Source organism: Lissotriton helveticus, chromosome 7 (genome assembly GCF_964261635.1).
Source record: "Lissotriton helveticus chromosome 7, aLisHel1.1, whole genome shotgun sequence".
NCBI classification, from domain to species: domain Eukaryota; kingdom Metazoa; phylum Chordata; class Amphibia; order Caudata; family Salamandridae; genus Lissotriton; species Lissotriton helveticus.
In genome coordinates, this window is record NC_136068.1 from 563,601,807 (window position 1) to 563,622,870 (window position 21,064).

Below are 21,064 nucleotides of genomic sequence, written 5' to 3' on the forward strand. Positions count from 1 at the left end.
CTCTGAAATCAAGTCTGTATTAACTAAAGGATTGCTTGGGTTAAAATTTAACAAAAAAAGGATATACAGTATTGTAGCACCATATTACCACCCTTTAAAGTTCTTAATCTAGGGCTTAATATTTACCCATCGTTTCCATGATTCATTTAACAAACAAAAGATATGTTACTAAAACCGTAGACTTGCCATCTCGTTATTGTAGTTGTATCCATAAATGAGTGGTCCTTAATATTTACATCCTTGAGTCGAATGGCAGTATTTATGAAGGTTTTTTTTTCTTTTCTTTTTTTAAACTGTTCCTTCCTTTTAAAAAAAGGTTTAACGACTCCAAACTTTTTGGTAAGACTTTTCCAACTTCAAATTATCCTCAAGCCTATGTTCTTTAAGCATCTGTCATTCAATCAATATAATATTTATGTGCAATGGGCCTATTATTGTACCTAGATGATATACTAGTAAATGTAGTCCGGTAATATGTTTTAATATGCGGAAGAGCTAGTCCTCCTTGTGCAAGACAACTATATAAAGTGGCAAATGCTACCCTGGGATTTTTGTTTCCCCCCTATAATGGAGGAGCACAAATGCTTGGGTTCCTGGCATTCAGTGTGCTTGGGGCATCCTAAAAAGCTAAAATAAATAGCAGCAGTCTGTTATTTAAATAAGAGCAACTCCGCCTAATATTGAAGTGGGAAGAGACTTTCATCTGTAAAATAGAGAGTTTACTATATGAATTAATAACTTCTAGTTCAGGCCCTACAGATCTGCTAGAAGTGTTGTTAAATAGGTCCCTAAAATATACAAAGCGATGTGGTTTAGTGAGCCTTTAATTTCTGTGATTAAAAGTTCCGGAGTTGAATTGTGTAATAAAACGTCAGTTTTTGATTTATTTTTATTTTATATCTGCCTAATTTGTTTAATTGAGCAAGGATCCCAAAAATCTGCTCATGAATGTTCTTGTCTCGCTTAAGTAATAACATGGTATTATCTGAATATAGCTTGATTTTGGCTATTCTTGAGATAGGAGGGTATATGATTTTATCTGATTAAATAGCTATGGCTAAAAGCTCAAGCCGACGGGGTTTTTCCACTCACTGTTCTTCTTGCCAACAGAAGCCCTGCCTACCACAGGAACTACTTAATGCAAGCCACAGCACAACCACATCTGTAGGCACCTGGACACCTAGCTTGATACTTGCCTGTGGTCTGCAGTTCCTGCTTGGTCTAGACTGATCCAATGAGACCGCAACTGCCCGGGTTTTCCAGACTTGGTTTTCTCACTCAGCGCTCTTCCATTAATGGAAGCCCCGCCCACCCCAGAACCTACTTAATGCTGGCCACAGTGCGACCGTGCACTGGATGCACACCACGGGTGTGCCATTGGCCCATCAAAGGTGTGCCAAAGACAAGCCTGTCTGTACCCGTCCTCGCCTGGACCACACCCAGTGCCATGACCTCTGGCCCTCCCGCTCCCCAAAGATACACCATTGCAGAGCTCTACACCCTCGATGCCACAACAAACACTGACACAGCGTGAACCCACACCCCACGGTAGGGCCTTTCACCTGCACCCACTGCCACGTCACCTGCCTCTGCGCGCACACACACACACCAGCCCACCACCCAGCCCCACCACAAACGCACCACAGACACCACCTGAGCAAAAACACCAACTCTCATGCGCCCTTCTCAACACACACTCACTATGCAAGCATTACACTGAATTAAGGGACCTGATTGCCACCCTCGCACCTGACAGTCTTCTTCACTGTGTCCTGGCTCAACCCCACATCCGCCCCGATCCCTGAGAGATATAAAATCAATGACCAGTACAGCACCAACAAGATGGGAGGAGGAAGAGCCATCATCCATAAAGAGACCATACAGTTTACCACCACCACCTAGAACACCAATACCACCACCACCCCATAGAACATCTCAACTTCAAGCTCCACAGGGACGACAAGATGACCATCAGAGGCATCCTTGCATATCGACCTCCAGGCCAGCACTGCAGCTGCTACAACACCATCATTGACTTCATTGCGCCCCTAGCCGTTGACTCCCAGGACTACATATTCCGTGGCAACCTAAATTTCCCCATCGATGACCTCAATTACAAAAAGACTGCACACCACCTCAACAGTATGAGGAGCCTCTGATTGACCCAGATTGTCCACAACCCTACACACTTCAGGACATATGCTGGATCAACTTTTTACCTCCTGCAACCACTTCAAATACATCCATGTCACAGAACTCACGTGGACGGATCACTCCATCATCCACTTCTGCATCTACAGCCCCCACACGTCCACCCCCAAGATGACCAACTCCCCCCACTGGAGGTGGAATAAAGTCCCAGAAACCAACTGGGTGAACGCCCAACCCTGCTACCGCCACCAGTCTCGAACAGGGAGTGAACAACTTCAAAGCCTGGATCACCAATTGCGCAGACAGCAACGCCCCCCTCAAGAGCAACATCCAGAGAAAATCATCTAAAAAAGGCCAGCTGGTACACCCAAGAACTAAGAACAGCGAACGGAGACAGCAAACAACCTCACCCGCTTATTTCATGACCAGATCGCAACCATATACATAAACTTCGAACCCCAACCCACACCTACAGATTTCCTTGGCCGATACGCCACCACCGTAACTGACACGAAACACACACTGACCACCTGAACCATCCCCCTCTGCCAGGACACCACCTCCACCATGAACTCCATCCAAGCAGGCGCTCCCCAGACCCATGCCTGCACCACATCTTCAACCTTGGAACCCAAAGGATCGGCCAGGGACTTGTCACCCTACTCACACCTATTGCCTGGAATCACGCCGAAGTCAGACTACTGCTCCAAAAACCCTTCGCCAACCCCAGTGAACTCAAAAACTACCAGCCAATCTCCCTCCTCCCATTCGCAGCAAAGGTACTGGAAAAGATCATCAACAATTAACTCATGACACACCTGGAGCAGAACCAGCTACTCGATTCCGGCTTCTGCTGCAATCACACCACCGAACCCGCCCTGATCGCTACCACCGACGACATCCAAAACCTCTAGACTGAGGAGAAACAGCAGCTTTGATCCTCCTTGATCGCTCGCAGCCTTCAACACTGTATCCTACCACACACTGATCAAAAGACTCCACCACATCAGCATACAAGGGGACGCGCTCAGATGGATCACCTTTTTCCTCACTAGAAGAACCCAGACGAACCACCTCCCAACTTTTACCTATGAACCCAAGGAGATCACCTGCAGTGTCTCCAAGGTCTCATCCCTCCGCCCCATACTCTTCAATGCATATATGACCCCGCGGGCCAACCTAGTTAGATCCAACGGTCTCAACATAATATTCCTACTCAGACGACACCCAACTCAGCCTCTTACCCACCGATGACCCCACCAGAACCAGCTTTCACAGATGCATGACAAACGTCGCAGACCTGATGAAGAGCAACTGCCTGCAGCTGAACACAGACAAGATAGAAGTACTGATCTTTGGCAACGACGACTACTGGTGGACATCAGACCTAGTACCCGTAACCCACTCCCTCCAACCACGTCTGAAACCTCAGAATCCTCATTGATTACAAGCTTACCATGAAATCACAGATCAACACGGTCTCCTCCATCTGCTTCCTCACTCTGCCCATGCTACATAAGATCTTCAAGTGGCTTTCCTTACACATGAGACGCACCGTGACACAAGCACTCATCACCAGCCGACTGGACTACGGCAATGCCCTCTACGTGGGAAGAGCTGCACACCTTCTACAGAGACTTCAGACCATACAGAACACTGCAGTAAGACTAATCATCAGCCTTACCCGACGTCCCCACGACCCCACATCACACCCCACCTCAGGAAACTCCGCTGGCTCCCCGTCCATAACACATGCCAATTGAAGCTGCTGACCCACGCACACAAGGCTCTACACAAATAAGGACACGCCTACATTAACCACTGCCTGGACTTCCACCAACCATCAATAAGACTACGCTCTGACTCTCTTTCACTTGCCCATACTCCCTGCATTTACCAAAGCAGGAATGGAGGACTCTCCTTCTACCACATCAGAGCAAATACCTGGAACAGCACCCCCGGACCGTCACCTCACTTCCGGAATTCCGAATGGTCCTTAAGACCTGGCTTTTCGAATAATTTATAAGGGCCTGCAAGTACCTGGATACCTGCTCGGGTGATTAGCCGTGCTTTATAAATCCTGATTGATTGAATAAAAAGGGTGAATAAAAACGGAGATAGGTGGACACCCATGTTTAGTTCCAAAATGTTGTTTTAGGGTGCAGATATATGAAGTGTTTATATTTTTAAATATTTATAATCTGTGAGGGAAAGCCAAAACTTTGTAAAATAAAAAAGGGCTCTCCCAGCACACAAAATCCAAATCCTTCTTTATGTCTAATAAAAATATCGCTGCTGGAGTCTCAGTGGTATTAAAAAAAAAAGTTAAGTTTCATGTAAATATTCGTTGTTGGCATATAGTTGTGGTCCACTATAAAACCATTTTGACTTACTGGATCAACTCACCTGCTATTCTATTACTTCTTTTAGCTATAAGTTTAGAAATGATTTTATAATTGGAATTCAAGAGACTAATGGGTCGATATGAATCATATTTTTCCAATCATTTGTGCTTGAATTAAGAGGATCGAAAATCGAGCAGCCTACATATTTTTCAGGACTTTCTAGCAATAGATTATACTTTTGCTTCTGGCCAAGTGGGCAATGCATAATTGCCTTGAACGTCCTGGAAATCATGTAGATTTTTCCTTATTTCAGCAGGTAACTTAAAGATCATATTGTTCTATGTAAGCGGGCTTAACAGGCACAATATACATGCTAATGAAACTTTGGTGTTAACACAGTCCTGCTGTTATTTTTGTATGGGAAACGCACATCTCCACAAGTTTTCTTTCACATTTGCCCATGTTTAATAAGTAGTCTGACTTCGATTCTCATCTACAATAGGTGCTCCCAAAGAAGAGTTGATCACTATTTTTGGCCAAAAGACTCTAGGCTAAGATACATAGCTTTCAGACAGATAAAGGACGGTGGGCTTGGATTAATTGCACTATTGGCCACTAGTTACTTACTAATGCTAGTTTATACACCTTTGTAGAAGGTAATCCTGCACCATTAACAGATCTTTTTCAGTCTCTTTTGCAGTTAACTGACAAGATAATTATTGAGGGTAATTTCAATTTCGTGCAGCAACCCGAAATTGACCCTCCAACATTCAATCAAATGCAGATCTGATCAAAACAGCAGGGTTCCTCAACTTGTGTCAGAATGTGCTAGACTTAATAGGTCTTTGGAGATCCAAATATTAGAAATGACTCTTGTTACGCAACCAGGCATAAATCTCATTAAAATATCATCAGACCTTGAATTAGAGCAACTGTTGAGTTAACCAAACAGCTTCTCAGATCATTCAGTTTTAGAACTATTGCCAAAGTGTGCAAGTCCCATCTGATGAAAAGTTAGATGTTTAATAAATGTTATCTAGAAAATAGATTATGGGTTTTAGAGACTAGTGCAGCAACCAAGAAGTATTTTTTATTGAACATGGTAAAAAAACAGAATTTTTTTTCTATCTGTAAAGTCCTTGTCTTCTAAAACACATATTTATACTAATGACTGTTTCTATCATTAGAGTTAGTTAACAACAAGAGAGAAAGGGCATGAGTAGACACTCCTGTACCCCAAGCTAATTTGCAAATAACAGAGGAGTGACTTAGTGGAAAATGAAGAGAAAAAAGTGCTAATAGAACTCAAGAAGAAATTGTTGGCTCCTTCAGTATTGTGATAGTGGTTGATTAATCCCACAATCACACGTGCATTGTGTCTAGTCTTTAACAACCTAGTAACACCCGTCCTGGTCCCTTACCAAGAGGTACCCAACGGGTACATGACTCCACCACAATTAGCTTTAAAGAGAAGGGAAAAACTCTTATCTTTAAGAAGGACCCTCACTCACCACTAGTTGGTGACATGCTTCATCATCGGGTCCCCGCTAGGGTGACCGAGTGTCACCCTAGCGTGCTACAACGCCTGGTTACAGCGGAGCGGGATGTGGTGAGTGTGACAGTGCCCAAATTAAGAGTGACTATGCGTGAGTGTGCTAGTGTAATTAAAAAATGCGGAGGTTGTAACCTTCACAAAAATCTTTAATAACGGTCAACCCGCATTGGCTAAAAGCAAAGTGAGCGGACTACACAAGGTTCTAAATTAGGGAACCGGAGTCCTATGAGAAAATGGTCGACATGTTTCTGCTGTAATCAATGCAATTTGCTCAGCATTCTTCAGGACCTAACATAAAGTCCTCCGGTGGTGTGCGCGCGCTAAGGTGCACCCTCCCGGGAGGCTCTAAATGTGAAAAACAGTTTTATTTCATATAAAAAATATGTGAGGATTCACACATCAGTATCCGTAGTTATCCCCTGCCTTTAGCAGGAATAATCATAGGAAACCTGTAAGGAAAGAAAAAGACAGACAATAACACATAATCGCATCTCAGGGTCAGGTCCAATGATCACAAAAGACAATATTAATAGTGAGGATCTTAACATTTCTTAAATAAAAGGAATGTATGCCATCGTTTGATTCCGGTGGTAAGTCCTCTAACTAATTCAAAATGTGCTTGCTCTAATTCTTGAGACAATATGCCCGAATATCCGGCCGACTCGGCCAGCGATTTGCGGGGCAAGACACGTGAACACCCTGCGACTAACTTCAGCAGGACTAACCTTGTACATTTAGTTAGTGCCAGTTTTCTAGTTGCAGTTGAGTAATGATAGAGAAATTTCGTTGTCTAAGTTCATAAAAAGACGGGAGAATGTACATAAACCCAAGGGCTTTCCCCTCCACCCGGGGAACTAGATGCTAAAGTGGTCTGCTTACTCCGAAGCCGTTGGTACTCACTGTAAAAGAGACGATGACACGCCCCTTCAGTGAGGGCAGCGCGGGTCTGTTTCACGCGGTGGCTATCTAGAAAAAGAAAGCGTGAATCAGTCAGCTCTCAATCAGTCTGCGGGAAGCCCATGCTCCGTACAGGTGCAATGGAGCAAAGAACGAACCATTAAGGACTTACTTCGGCACTCGCGGCTCCCCGCCCAAAACCTACGTTCTAGGCTGCTGCCTCCCGGCAATGCTGGTATGGAGGTGGGGGCTGGATTTAATCATATATCCACCTGGATGGCCAAAGTACATCACGTGGGTTCAGTGGGATCGCGTCACGTGGTCCCTACCCCGGGCATTTAAAGTGATACAATCCCTTAAAGGTGAACAAATGTAGGGGTTCGAGACACGGTGAAGACCCTCGTTGAAAATAGACTCCTTGGGGATTATAATATTCACTAAGATCCCCTGATTGATATACTAATACACAAAAAATATGTAAAAATATGTATAATAAGAAGGAATCACAAAGAAGGAATTCAGTAATATCACGAGCGTGAGATTGGTACTGAATATCAATAGGACTACCCTGGCAAAATGCAGGGTCCCTAGTGGAATCAAACTAAACAGACCAAAGAGATATTAACCCTGAGAGGTGTTATTGACTCCCTCCCACCCTGGCTCACTGATTGATTGCATATAAAGAGGAAGGGTGGAGGGGTAACGGGTTTTTTTTTAAAGGAAGGTTGCATCATGCTGAGAAATTACATGTCCGATGTTGTATGTATACTGTCCTATCTTCTTAATACGCTGCCCCAAGGTATATCGTCATTGAGACCAACTCTGTTGGTGCCAAGGCGATATACCCAGCGTTGCTCCTTTTCAAAAAGTGAGGCTTCGGATCCATTTTCTTGATGCTCCAGAATGGTCCACTGTAAATCATTTGGTGTGTGGTTTAGATGTAGAAAATGTGCTGTTAGTTTAGTTGAGGCTTTTTTACACCGTATATTGCTTCGGTGTTCGCATATTCTGATTTTGATGCGTCGTGATGTCATTCCTACATACTGAAGACTACATCTACACGTTATTAGGTACACCACGTTGGTGGTGTTGCAGTTCGTGTGGCTGCGTTGTTCCCATCGTGTGCCATCAGCCAGATCCAGGTGTTTAGTATTGGAAGTAAGGTGGCACACATTGCAATTACCACACGGGTAGTGTCCTTTCACTGGTGGTAAGCCCCATGCATTGAGTACACTAGGTGTAGAGTGGTCAGTTCTTTCATTTCGTGGTCGTGTATGGACCAAGGAGTCCTTGAGGCTAGTTGCTCTCTTGTAAGAGAAAAGAGGCTTTTTCCAATCAGGTTTATTACTGGTGATGATTCTCCAGTTTTTACTGATGCTTTTACTCACTGCGTTGGATAGTGAGTTAAAGGTAGTCACGCATGTTAAAGGGATCTCCTCATTCTCTTTCGGGGTATTATCATCCAACAAAGAATCCCTCTGTTGGATCTTATTGATTATCCCTTGGGGATATCCTCTGTTTTTCAGTTTAGCAGAAAGTGCATTGGCTTGAAATTTATACTCAGTAAGATTACTACAGTTCCGACGTATCCTGAGATACTGCCCATACGGGAGGTTCTCCCGTAGGGCTCTGGGATGATAGCTGGTAAAATGCAGCAGATTGTTTTTGGCAGTCGGCTTGTAAAAGGTAGTGGTTTCAAGCCGGTCGTCCTTTCTGCTGATCCTGACATCCCAAAAAGTCAGTTCATCCCTTGAATGTTCATGGGTGAATCTTAGATGGTTGTCGCACCTGTTGAGCCATGCAAAAAAATCAAACTAAATAGCCTCCTCACCTTGCCAAATTAAAAAAACATCATCTATATAGCGTTGCCATAAGATGATGTTATTGCCATATGGGTTCTGTGGACTCGAGATGTACTTGGACTCAAAATCGAAAACATAGAGACCTGCCACCGAAGGGGCAAAAGTGCTGCCCATCGAGGTCCCCGTGGCTTGCAGGTAGATCTTTCCATCATGCTCGAAAAAGTTGCGTTTCAAGGCAAGGGTGGTGCAATCAATTATGAATTCCCTGGATGTGTTGAAATCCCAGGGTGTTCTGTCAAGGGCTTCTTTCACAACCTTGATGGTCTCATCCTGCGGAATGCAGGTATATAAACTCTCGATGTCCATCGAGACAAGAAAGCATAGATTGTTGGGTAAGGTGATCGTCCTCAATAGTGACAGGAAGCTTTTAGTATCCTTCAGATAGGTACTTGTGGATTGGATAATAGGTCGTAAAAAGAAACCACAATATTTAGAAAGAGGTTCCAGGAGTGAACCTAGGCCAGAAACAATCGGTCTTCCGGGAGGGGGTAGTATGTTCTTGTGAGTTTTTGGTAGTACATAAAAGTACGGCACCCGTCCTTCCAAAGTCGTCAAAAAATCTGCCTCCTTCTTTGTGATACAGCCATCCCTTTCAGCTGTCGAAACTAGTTCACAGATTTTGTCTCTCAGGTCGTCCGTCGGATCCGTCTCTAAGGGGATGTAGTTGGTTACGTTGTTCAAAAGGCGCAGGCATTCTGCATCGTAATCACCCTTATTGAGAATCACGATGCCACCCCCTTATCCGCACTTTTTATGATGATATTGTTATTCTTCTTCAAGGATTGGATCGCCTTGAACTCATCTGCGGTTAGATTTTTAAAGGGGGTTGGTTCTTGCAGTTGCTCTACTTCCTTAAACACTGCCTGTTCGAAGGCCAAGATCTCTGGTGAGACAGTGTGTGGAGGAGGTGAAAAGGTTGATTTCAACTTGAAGTTGGTATCACTTTCTGTCCCTACCGCTTGATCTTTTTCAGCGGATTCAAAATAGTTCCTCAGTCGCAGTTTTCTAAAGAACTGCCTCAACTCACAATGGAGTTTAAACCGGTCTAGCCGGGGCGTGGGGATGAACCCCAGTCCTTTCTCTAAGACTGCACTTTCTCCCATCGAGAGATTATGAGATGAAAGGTTGACTACTAGGGTTTCGCATTGCTGGGGCCTGGTCTCTGGTCCCCTGCTGTCGTCTTGGTGAGATCCCCTGTGCTCTCTGCTTGGCCCCAGTGGACTTGGTTGGTTCCTTTTTGTCTCCAACGATTGCCCCGCCTGCCTCTGTCCTGAAAAGGATGTGGGTATCCTGGTTGGTTCATTGGTGGATATGGCATGAAATGTGGGTTCCAGCCCATCATAGGAGGGAATGGGGACTGGTAAGGATTGGGATGGTAAGGACCCATCCCTTGTTGGGGGAATGGTATGTGCCAGGTTGAGGGATGTGGGTCGGCAGCAAATTGTTGTTGGCCTCGTCCTCTCCCTCTTCATCTGCCCCTTCCACTTGCCCGTCTCCCAGTGCTATCAGTGCTTGAACCACTTGTATTGGAGTCTGCGGAGGAGTCCGAGTTATACCCTGCATTCGTAGAAGGGGTGAATTCAGGTGTGGAGTAAGAATACACTTTAGCATAAGACCATCTCTTTAGATCTTTTTGTAATTTTTGTGATTTGGACTGGGCTAAATTCTCTCTGAACTCATTCTGTTCTTTATTGAGCTCGTCGAGTCTTTTTTTATACCCAGTGATGGTGGCTTTGAAGTGGGCTTCTGTGGTCTGTATTTCTACCATGAGTGCTTCCGAAAGTCGTAGTGCCGTCTTGATGATTAAAATACCCCAATCCCGTGTGCAGTGCCACGCGATCTGTGCCCACTCTCTGCGGAAAACTGCATCCTCAAGGAATATTCTCGGGGCATTGGTAACTAGCAGCCCCTTCGGAGCAGCATTATTAGTCAGATACTCCTTAATCATGGTCCCATGTAATATAGCCCTTATCCTGCTGCGTTTTAATTCCCTCAATTTTTCCCAGTCTGCGAGTCATGTACCCGTTGGGTACCTCTTGGTAAGGGACCAGGACGGGTGTTACTAGGTTGTTAAAGACTAGACACAATGCACGTGTGATTGTGGGATTAATCAACCACTATCACAATACTGAAGGAGCCAACAATTTCTTCTTGAGTTCTATTAGCACTTTTTTCTCTTCATTTTCCACTAAGTCACTCCTCTGTTGTTTCTATCATTAAACACAACATCTAATAGACCATTGTACCTTATCATTCAGCATGAATTACATGTATCACACGTAGTAGTAGTCATTTGTATGTTTTAGGCAAGCAGTCCTTTTATATATCCTTACACGGATATGGTGTTTTATCAGTACATTAAGGTTTCTCCATATTTGTGTCTCTAAGCAGGAAGCAACAGAATTACTCTTTCTCCAATTTTTTGGTCCAAGATGCTTTTGAGGTTGATAAAAAATTTAAGATTTTTGCATGAATGATAGAGAATTTTCAAACGCAATTTGATTTTTATTGGTTAATTTAAGTGGTGTTCCCAAACAAACATGTACTTTGCCATTGATAATAATGAATTGGAAATTTCCCCAAAAATTGTATTGGAGCAAAGCACAGTTTCAATGTAATGGGTTCAGTGCAGAGTGTTTATGTTCACACTAGTGGGTGCTTGTTTTTCAAGATGCTTTAAATCTTGTTTTCTGTTTTTAGGTGGACACTTTCCTGATGATCAATGATCACTGTGTGGATTCCTTCTTCATGTCTGCCTTAAACTTGTACCGGCGCCAGGTCAACGCAGACTCCCTGTTCATTAATTTACAGCCAGAGCAGGGAAGCAGGTGAGATCTTGTGTACCAATTCAATGACTTTGGGTCTTATTTAGAATTTGGTGGACAGGGTTACTCTGCCACAAATGTGACAGCTACCCTGCCCACGTTATTTCAACTCCCATAGGATAATGTAATAAGGCACTTGTAATAAGATGGATGGGATATCTGTCACATTTATGACAGAATAACCAGTCTACTAAGCTCTAAATCAATCCCTAATTGTATATTGTGCAACCTGGCAGAAAGTTTCAGAATGTGTTACCTTTTATGCTATGTGTAATACCAAATGTGACTTAAAATCTTAAGTCCATGCCAAATGTATGAGTAAGTTATACCCAGAAACCTTGTTCAATGAGAAATTTAAGACCTGGGGAAACGCAGAGCCTACATTCCACAATGTACAAACTACAAGCCATGCATCGATGCAATATGTACTATAACAATGTGAAGACCAAGTGAATCCAGAATTCACCTCCCATGGCAGGTGTACCCAAGAAAGTTTTCTCTGACCAGTTTAGTACCAGCTCCCTGGAACCCATGTTACATGATAATTTTATGACTAAATGTAAGGCTCGGTCCAGCAGTAGATAGTGTGTCCAGCACTGAGTGTCCGGTGTTATACATATGACCCATGCAAATGTTCAGCATACTGTACATTCCCTGCAAGCAGAGCACTTTAGGCAATACCCGTTCATCACTCCTTCTTCCACTTTTTACTCCAGGAGACTGCCTTCCTATGAAGTACTTTTCTCTCGCCTACCATCAAAATCATATGCACAATATGTTACTGGCATCAAACTGGAATTCGTAGTTCGTGTTATTCTAAGTCGACCCCATTGAGCTACTTGTGCTTCCCTTGTGATCTTGCGCTCTGGATCAACTTGCTCCAGATCCACAGCTGCTCATTTATTGGTATGTAGGCCAAACTGCTACATCAAACCCTCTTCTTTTCCAGTGCTTGGTGATGTCCATTCTTCCCATGGAACAGAGGTACGTACAAAAGCACAACCGTAGGGCAGAGTTGGAGTCCGTCCGTGGGCCCATTCCTTGCCTCCGTAGAGCATCTTGGTGCCACACCACCATTCCCTGTGATCTAGAAAAGCAAAACAAAAAGGTGGATGGTGGAATGGTGTGGTTCTGCCCCAAAAGGAGCAGTCCAGACAGAACACCTCTTGACATTTATATTAATTATTTTCTGTTTTTCAGTGATCTTTCTACCATTGCTTATTCACAGGCCTTCCTTATAACATTTTTATGTACTGTGGGCTAACTACTTCAGGTACTGGTACCCTGTGTGTGGCATGAAGGCTAGTAGTAAAAGCTGATACCCTTAATCCCCATTCATGCCCGGAAAAGTGACAGGTCCCCCCCAGGGACCCCCGCCCCCCTCAGTGTGGCAGGAAAAAGTGAGTGGTTTGTCCGGAAAAGTGACATGTGTGGCAGGAAAAAGCTGCGTGTCCGGAAAAGTGACAGGCCTCAAGTCCCTGGAAATAAAAAGGGTACAGCATGGGGTCCTCAAGGGGGGGCGTGCAGGGGGCGGTGCTTCTTTTGGAGTCCTCGGCGAACCATAGCCCTATGACGCGTGTATGACATAGTTGTGTAGTAGAGGGTACGCCCTTTTTTGGGGGCTATTTAGGATACATATAAGCCTCCTTAGGAGTATTGTACAGCAACCGGAATCCTGAATATGCCGCAGTTCCCACAGCAAGAAAAAAAGAAAAGGGAATGAAGCGATACAACCCCGTCATGAAAGGCCCTATGTGGGGTGGGTCCCAGACCACTATCAATAGATATTACAGCTGCTTGCCACCCCCGGTGGTGGATGAGAATGCTCAACAAGAATCATCTGGGGATCAAGGCTGCGACGTTACTGGTTTTGACGCTGACCTGTGTCGGAGTATGGAAACCCCTCGTCCCAAGGATTGTGACTGTTGTATATCCCCTATTAAGGGCGATAGCAGCGGGAGTGAAGACTCTTGTAATGACAGCGCGTCTGAGGGATTCGAGTTTGTGGAGCAGGACAGCTTGGGAGATCGGGTAGTTCTGCCTGCCACACCCATCTATGAAGACCTTGGTTTTCAGGAGGATGCGAATCACGAGAAGGACGTCGTGCAGGCGTCAGGTACACCAGTCGAAGATGATGGGTTTTCGGAGGACATTAGCGACTCTCAGGATTTCAGAGTGACCGCCGAGGGATGCGCCTACGGCATAACCGCTGTTAAAAAAGCTGTAGAACATCCTAAAACACCGTCTATGAAGACATGGATCTTCGTGAGCAGACTGCTGTTGAGAAGGTCGTTCTGCAACAACCCGGCACAAGCGTCGAAGATGATGGGGCTTCGCAGGACATTAGCGACTCTCAAGATTTCAGAGCGAGCGCAGAGAGCTGTGAAAATGCGGAGCTTGGTAAGAAAACTGTTATGCACCGTCTGGTACGTACTGTTGTATTTTATTTCTCCAGCTAAACTAATGATCCGTCAATCTTTCTTCTTTTACCCCCTAGGGCGGAACCCCAAAAAGAACTAAGGTCGGGGAGTCTCCTACAAAAACGGACAGCGTGAATTTTTACTGTATGTTGTGCAAACCAGACTGAAAGTTCCACAAGTCAAAGTGCTGATGTTCCTGTGAAGGGGGCTGTTGCCTCTAAGAGAGACGCTGTTGTAAAAGAAGTTCATGCAATATCCTACGACGATTTGAAGTCTGTTAAAGGTTTCGTAGTGGCTGTGGTGCAAACGTGTGTCAAACATGACTATTACGATCTTTGTTACGGACATAAGGCGGATGATCCTAAGCAGGACGCGCACGATTGTCTGCTCGATGCATACAGAGACAGGGTAACCCGTTATATATGTAGTGCGTTAGACCCTCACCGGATGTATAAACTGCTATGGGTAGTTTACGGGTTGTCAGCTGAAAAGAAATATGTTCAACATGCTATGGTTAAGATCATCACGGCGACACTCGCGGAAGCCCAACACGACCCTCATCCCGATTTAAAACTGCTGTGTATGCGGGCGGTGTGCACGGTTAATGATAGAATGATGATAGAAAGACTCATAGAAAGACGGGTGTGCAAGCTGTATAAAAAAAATATAAGAATAAGGCCGCTGGCTCCTCGAAGACTATTTTAAATAAATAATGTCACACCTAACGGACCCTGATAGCGGGTTTTTTAAAATGAAGTAGTAGAATGTTACACCTCGAGGTGACTAGGGTTTAAGCAGTTCTTACACCGTTTACTGTGAAAATGTAAAATACCTTCTGTTTATGATTGTTAAGATTCACTATTTTTTAATAAAATGTCCTTACGCAGAACAAGTGTCATTCATTGGCTGTGGTGTAGCTGTTGATATCAAGCCGGGGGAGTGGTTAAGAAAACTTTATTACGATACTGGTGGGGTGGGCGGCTTGGGAAGCGCCGAAGCTCTGTATAGAAGGGCTGTAGATGAAAACAAGCATGTAACAAGAGCCCAGGTCAAGACGCGGCTTTCAGGAGGAGAGGCGTATTCCCTCCATAAACCAGCCTGAAGACGTTTTAAGAGACGCCCAACAATTGTTAATGCACAATTAGATTATCAGTGGCAGGCTGATATCATAAGCCTTTAAGATATAGCAAAACATAACAACGGCGCCCAGTATATTTTAACAGTCATAGACGTATTGTCCAAGTACGCCTACGCAGAAGCGTTACACGATAAAAGTGGTACGAGTGTCACGGCCGCTTTTAAAGACATCTTCGCTAGGGGACGAATTCCTCAAAAACTACAAACCGACGCTGGTAAAGAATTCTTAAACAAGACATTTCAGAAATTATTAAACCATCATGGTGTTCAACATTTTGTGACACACACGGAGGTAAAAGCTGCTGTTGTAGAACGGTTTAACAGAACTTTAAAGTCTAAGATGTGGAGGTAATTTACGGCCAGCAACACCTACAGATACGTGGATGTTCTTAAGGCTTTTTTTAGATGTATATAATGCCAGTTATCACCGAACCATCAAAACAGCCCCCGCAGAGGTGACTCCTAGTAATGTTTTAACTGTATGGAGAACGGTGTACGGGCGCAATTTTGCTACAAAGGTCAAGAAGCCTATTTTTAAAAAAGGAGAGCACGTCAGGATTTCAAAATTGAAAGGTGTCTTCACGAAGGGCTACCAGCAGATATTTAGCGACGAGATATTTATAGTGGAAAGTGTGGAGCTCAAAGAGGGTCTGTATATTTACAGGTTAAAGGACTACGCTGGGGAAGAGGTGTTGGGTATCTTCTACAAGGAAGAGTGTGACGGGGAGGACCCGGACTCGGGCCCTCCCGGCTTACCTTTACCTGTGTCCCCTCTTTTTGTGCAGCACACAGAAACCTGGCAAACGGCTGCGGACAGGATTCATCCCCTACAGGACACCGAGGAGCCGTGTTGCTTTAACTGGGCGGAGCTAGACCCTGGACCCGCCCACCTGCTGGAGGTAAAAGAACGCCCTAAACAGACTCAGGTGTGTATTACACCCGGAGGAGTCGGAGAGTGGTGGCGTGAGAGAGGAGCGGAGTGGAGCTGGATGGAGGACGGAGAAACGGAGATTGCAGTCGAGGAGGAGTCGGGAAAGCAGAGGAGGAGGTCGGGAGAGGAGACGAGCGGGGAACATCAGCTGGAGGAGTCGGGAGAGACGAGGAAGAGGTCGGGAGCGGAGACGTGCACAGAACATCAGAGAGCGGAGGCGGGAGAGGCACCGCAGAGGACGGAGACCGGAGCCGAGAGGAGAAAGACCAGTGACTACAGCGACAAGCCGGGAGGCCAACGGGAAGGCGCATCGCCCAGCCACACTTCACATGAAGTGTGGCTAGAACAGGTACGGTCACGGTTCACGGGGTGGGCGGGCCGTAAGTGGGGTAAACCTCCGTGACACCAACCAACGACCTTCGGTGCACCAAACCCCCCCCTCACATTACCGGCACCCTAGTCTTGAAGAGCACGTGTGGTCCCTCACTCCCCTACCCCGAGTACGCACTTAAACCATAGCCTAATATTGGTTTCTTTCTGTTTTGGGCGGCGTTCCTGACGGGAGTTGAGAAAACGGCGGACTCAAGGCCTACAACACCCAGAAGGCCCCGGGAGTTCCGACGACAGGGAGCGGCAAATCAAGCAGCTGAGGACGCCGACAACCCGCTACCATTTTACAGAGTGCCAGTACAAAAGAGGAGACAATATAAAACAATAAAGCCATCGTTACCTAGAACTCCCGTGTCAGTAAGTTTGTTTGAGAACCCAGCCAAAAGCCCACAAGTGGTGGAGAATGCGAGCATAGAAACAGCCATCCAGGACACTAAGATGGAAGAAATGTTACAGGCGTTGGTGAAAGGACAGGAACAGTTGGGGTGGGCTGTGGAGCAGCAGCTTGCCTCCGCCCAATTGGACAGGGATGCATTTCGAAACACAGTGACGGCACAACTAGGGGGCCTACAACAACCCGTCGCCCCGGGTACAAACCCCGTCAGAGAGACAAGACCCCCTCCTACTCCTGCCGGCATATCATTACAAAAGTATACCTCCGGGGAGGATCCGGACGCCTTCATGATAAATTTCGAGCGGGTGGCGCTTGCATGTGGATGGCCCTTAGATAAATGGCCCTTCTTCCTCGCACCCCTGTTAACAGGAGAGGCCCAGGCCGCCTACCAGGTGGCCAATAGCACTGGACTGACTCCGTATGGACAGATTAAAGCCATCATACTAGACCACCTTGGTTTGGACGCGGAAGCCTACCGCGTCCGGTTCCGCAAGGAAAGGGGTCAGGTGGGGGACAATCCCAAAACCCTGTTCTTCCGCCTGAAAGCAGCGGCCGACAAATGGCTAACCCCTGCAACAAGCTCCAAAGAAGATATCATGGATAAAATCTATCTGGAGCAGTTCTTGGAGGCGCTGCCGTATGGGACTCAGCGGTGGCTGCGGCAGCATTCCAACTTGACAACCACTCAAGCCATGGAGATGGCAGCCACCTTTGCCCGTGCTCAGCCGCGCCTGCACCCCAGTGAACCAGAAAAAACCAACAGAGCACCCCCGAGACCGGAACGCAGGCCACGACCCCCGCCCGGACTACCTGCTCCCCGGTTTGTTAGTCCTGAGGGCCCCCTGTTCCGGGGACCCCAGTGTTTCGATTGCGGGGCCTGGGGTCATATCGCTCGATTCTGCCCCCATAAACGACATGAAGAACCAATGGAGGTCGGCTACATGCCGAAGGCTGTCTTGTATTCCGCCGAACTTGGAGGCGCATATCACGTGAGTGTTACCGTCAATGGGGCTGTAATCAGGGCCCTATTGGACTCGGGGTGTAAGCAGTCGGTAATACGGGATGATTATGTATTGCCTCCCCAGATAACACCTGACACCCTAGTGTTTATTAAATGTGTCCATGGGGATGTGAAGGGTTACCCGGTAGCATATGTCCCCATAGACATAGAGGGTAAGGACTCGTTAGTGGTGAAAGTGGGGGTGATGGGTTCCCTTCCTGAGCCACTCATCCTGGGCACCGATAACCCCCATTTCCTTGACTTATTCGAGGGTCAGTTATCCAAAGACAAAACTCCGAATGTCCCGGCCCTCCTGTCCACAGATCCATGGGAGGGTGACAGAAGTTTCCGGTTTGCCCAAGCTAATGACTCGACATTGTTCAATGCGTGGGAACAGGCCCATGCTAACCAGGATAACCCCCAGGTGAGGTACCCCAGGTTCCTGATAAAAGATGAACTCTTGTACAGGCAAGCGAAAGCCGAAGACCCCCTTCAGCTTCTGGTACCTACCTGTTTCCGGGATCAGATCATGTTCTACGCCCACACACATTTACTGGCAGGCCACACCGGCAGCGAGAAAACAACACAGAACGTGCTCCGCAGTTTCTATTGGCCAGGCGTGTACCAGGAAATAAAGGCCCATTGCCAGACATGTGACATTTGCCAGCGGAAGAATACACACCGACCCCCAGCCGTACCCCTGCAACCCCTCCCCATCATTGGAACCCCATTCGAGAGGGTGGGAATGGATCTCATTGGGCCGCTCCCAAAAACGCGGAGAGGGCATCAATATGCTCTGGTGATTGTGGATTATGCCACACGGTTTCCCGAAGCTTTTCCCCTGAAAAGCCCCACCTCGAAAAACATTGCCGAAAAGTTTCTGGAATTGTTCTCCAGAGTAGGGTTTCCGAAAGAGGTCCTGACGGATCAAGGCACACCGTTCATGTCCAGAGTCATGAAGGAAGTGTGTCAGCTCTTGAACCTTCACCAGATAAACACGTCGGTGTACCACCCCCAGACTGACTGTCTGGTGGAGAGGTACAATGGAACCCTGAAAGCAGTACTAAAAAAAATGCTCACGGTCAATGGGAGCGAGTGGGACCTCTTGCTGCCTACGGCGTTGTATGTTATCAGAGGCCAAACCCAGAGCAGCTTAGGCTGCTCGTCTTTTGAGATGTTATATGGCCGCCAACCCCGGAGCCTGCTGGACATGACCAAAGAGGTATGGGAGTCCGAGAACGCTGGTGACACAAGAACCCTGCTGGAGTACAGTCAGAACTTGAAAAATAAACTCGGAAAGATAAGGGAGCTGGCCTTTACGCAGCTAGGATCCAGTCAACAGAAGCAACAGGCTCAATATGACAAAGGAAAGAAGTGGCGACGTCTCCTTGTCAACGACTGGGCCTTGGTGTTGCTGCCGTCCACTGCAAAGAAATTCCAAAACGAATGGCAAGGACCATTCCGAGTCATTGAAACGATCGGGAAAACAACGTACAGGTTACAGTTGAGCAGGAAGAAGACCCAGGTGTTTCACATCAACCTTCTTAAAAAGTGGTTAGGTCGGCCTCCTCTCGCCTCGGTACTGACAACCACGTCCGAAAACGACCAGGGAGCCACACTGGACGAACTAGTAATAAACGACGAACTATACGACACCGAACAGGACGGACTACAGAAAACCCTTCGTCCCTTCCAGCGGATCTTCTCGAACCTTCCAGGGACCACAACGTTAACCGAGCACCGGATAGAAACCCCAGAGAGGATCACAGTGAAACAAAGACCCTACAGGATACCAGCGGCTAAGAGAAGCGCCATAAGCAAGGAAGTGAAAGAGATGCTCAAGCTGGGCGTTATACGCCCCTCTCGAAGCGAATGGTCGTCACCCATTGTGATGGTGCCCAAACCGGACGGAAGCAGCAGGTTCTGCATGGACTTCAGGGCCTTGAACGCGGTATCATCCTTTGACGCCTATCCCATACCTAGAATCGATGAGTTAATTGAGAAGCTGGGAAACGCACAATACATCAGCACCCTCGACCTAACAAAGGGTTACTGGCAGGTCCCTCTGAGAGAGAAAGATCGGAAGAAGACAGCCTTCGCTACACCGGACGGACTCTACGAGTTCAACGTGCTTCCTTTCGGCCTTCATGGTGCTCCGGCAACCTTCCAGAGGCTGATGAACGAGGTCCTAAGAGAACACCAGGACTACAGCTCGGCCTACCTGGACGACATCATTATATTCAGCCCCTCTTGGGAAGACCATCTGAGACATTTACACAACGTCTTACACCAACTGATGAAAGCAGGACTTCATATCAACTCAAAAAAATCCCGTGTGGGCTTTCAGAAAGTCAAATATCTGGGGTATGTCCTGGGGCATGGGATCATTGAGCCCCAAATCGAGAAAGTGAGGGCGATAGCGGATACCCCTTTTCCCACCAGCCAGAAGGAAATGAGGGCGTTTCTGGGGCTGGTGGGTTACTATCGAAGGTTTATCCCCTCCTTTTCTGACATCGCTGCCCCCCTGACAGACACCCTAAAAAACCACACTAGCAGTCAGATCCTACACAACCCCACACCAGCAATGTGGAACGCCTTCCAGTCCCTCAAACGCACCATCACCACAAGCCCCGTACTTACCTCCCCTGACTTCAGAAAACCGTTTATTCTTCACACAGACGCCTCCGATTTTGGTATCGGGGCTGTCCTGTCCCAAGAAACGGAGGCCGGTATAGAGCAACCAATACTCTATATCAGTCGCAAACTGTTCCCAAGGGAGATGAAATACCCGACCATTGAAAAAGAATGTCTCGCGATTAGGTGGGCTGTGGATAAGCTGCGGTATTATCTGGAGGGGCACGCTTTCGTCCTATATACCGACCATGCCCCGCTCATGTGGATGAGCCGGAACATTTCAAACAACCCAAGGGTCCTGAGGTGGTTCTTGGCCCTGCAGCCGTTCAGGTTCCAGGTCCGTCACCGTAGAGGGAAGGACAATGCCAACGCGGACTTCCTCTCCCGTTATCCTCTCCCCGATCGGGAGAATCATAGGGGGGAGGGATGTGACGGGGAGGACCCGGACTCGGGCCCTCCCGGCTTACCTTTACCTGTGTCCCCTCTTTTTGTGCAGCACACAGAAACCTGGCAAACGGCTGGG

The 21,064-nt window shown here is 46.7% G+C and overlaps 1 protein-coding gene across 6 annotated transcripts in view; it reads left to right on the forward strand.

Moving 5' to 3' along the window:
- TEP1 (telomerase associated protein 1) overlaps positions 1-21,064 on the forward strand; it is a 1,162,857-nt gene that overhangs the window by 400,492 nt on the left and 741,301 nt on the right. For all 6 annotated transcript variants that reach the window (XM_078652640.1, XM_078652638.1, XM_078652642.1 and 3 more), the window contains one exon: positions 11,511-11,638. In XM_078652640.1, the coding sequence (XP_078508766.1) occupies positions 11,511-11,638 (128 nt within the window). The remainder of the gene's footprint in view (positions 1-11,510; positions 11,639-21,064) is intronic.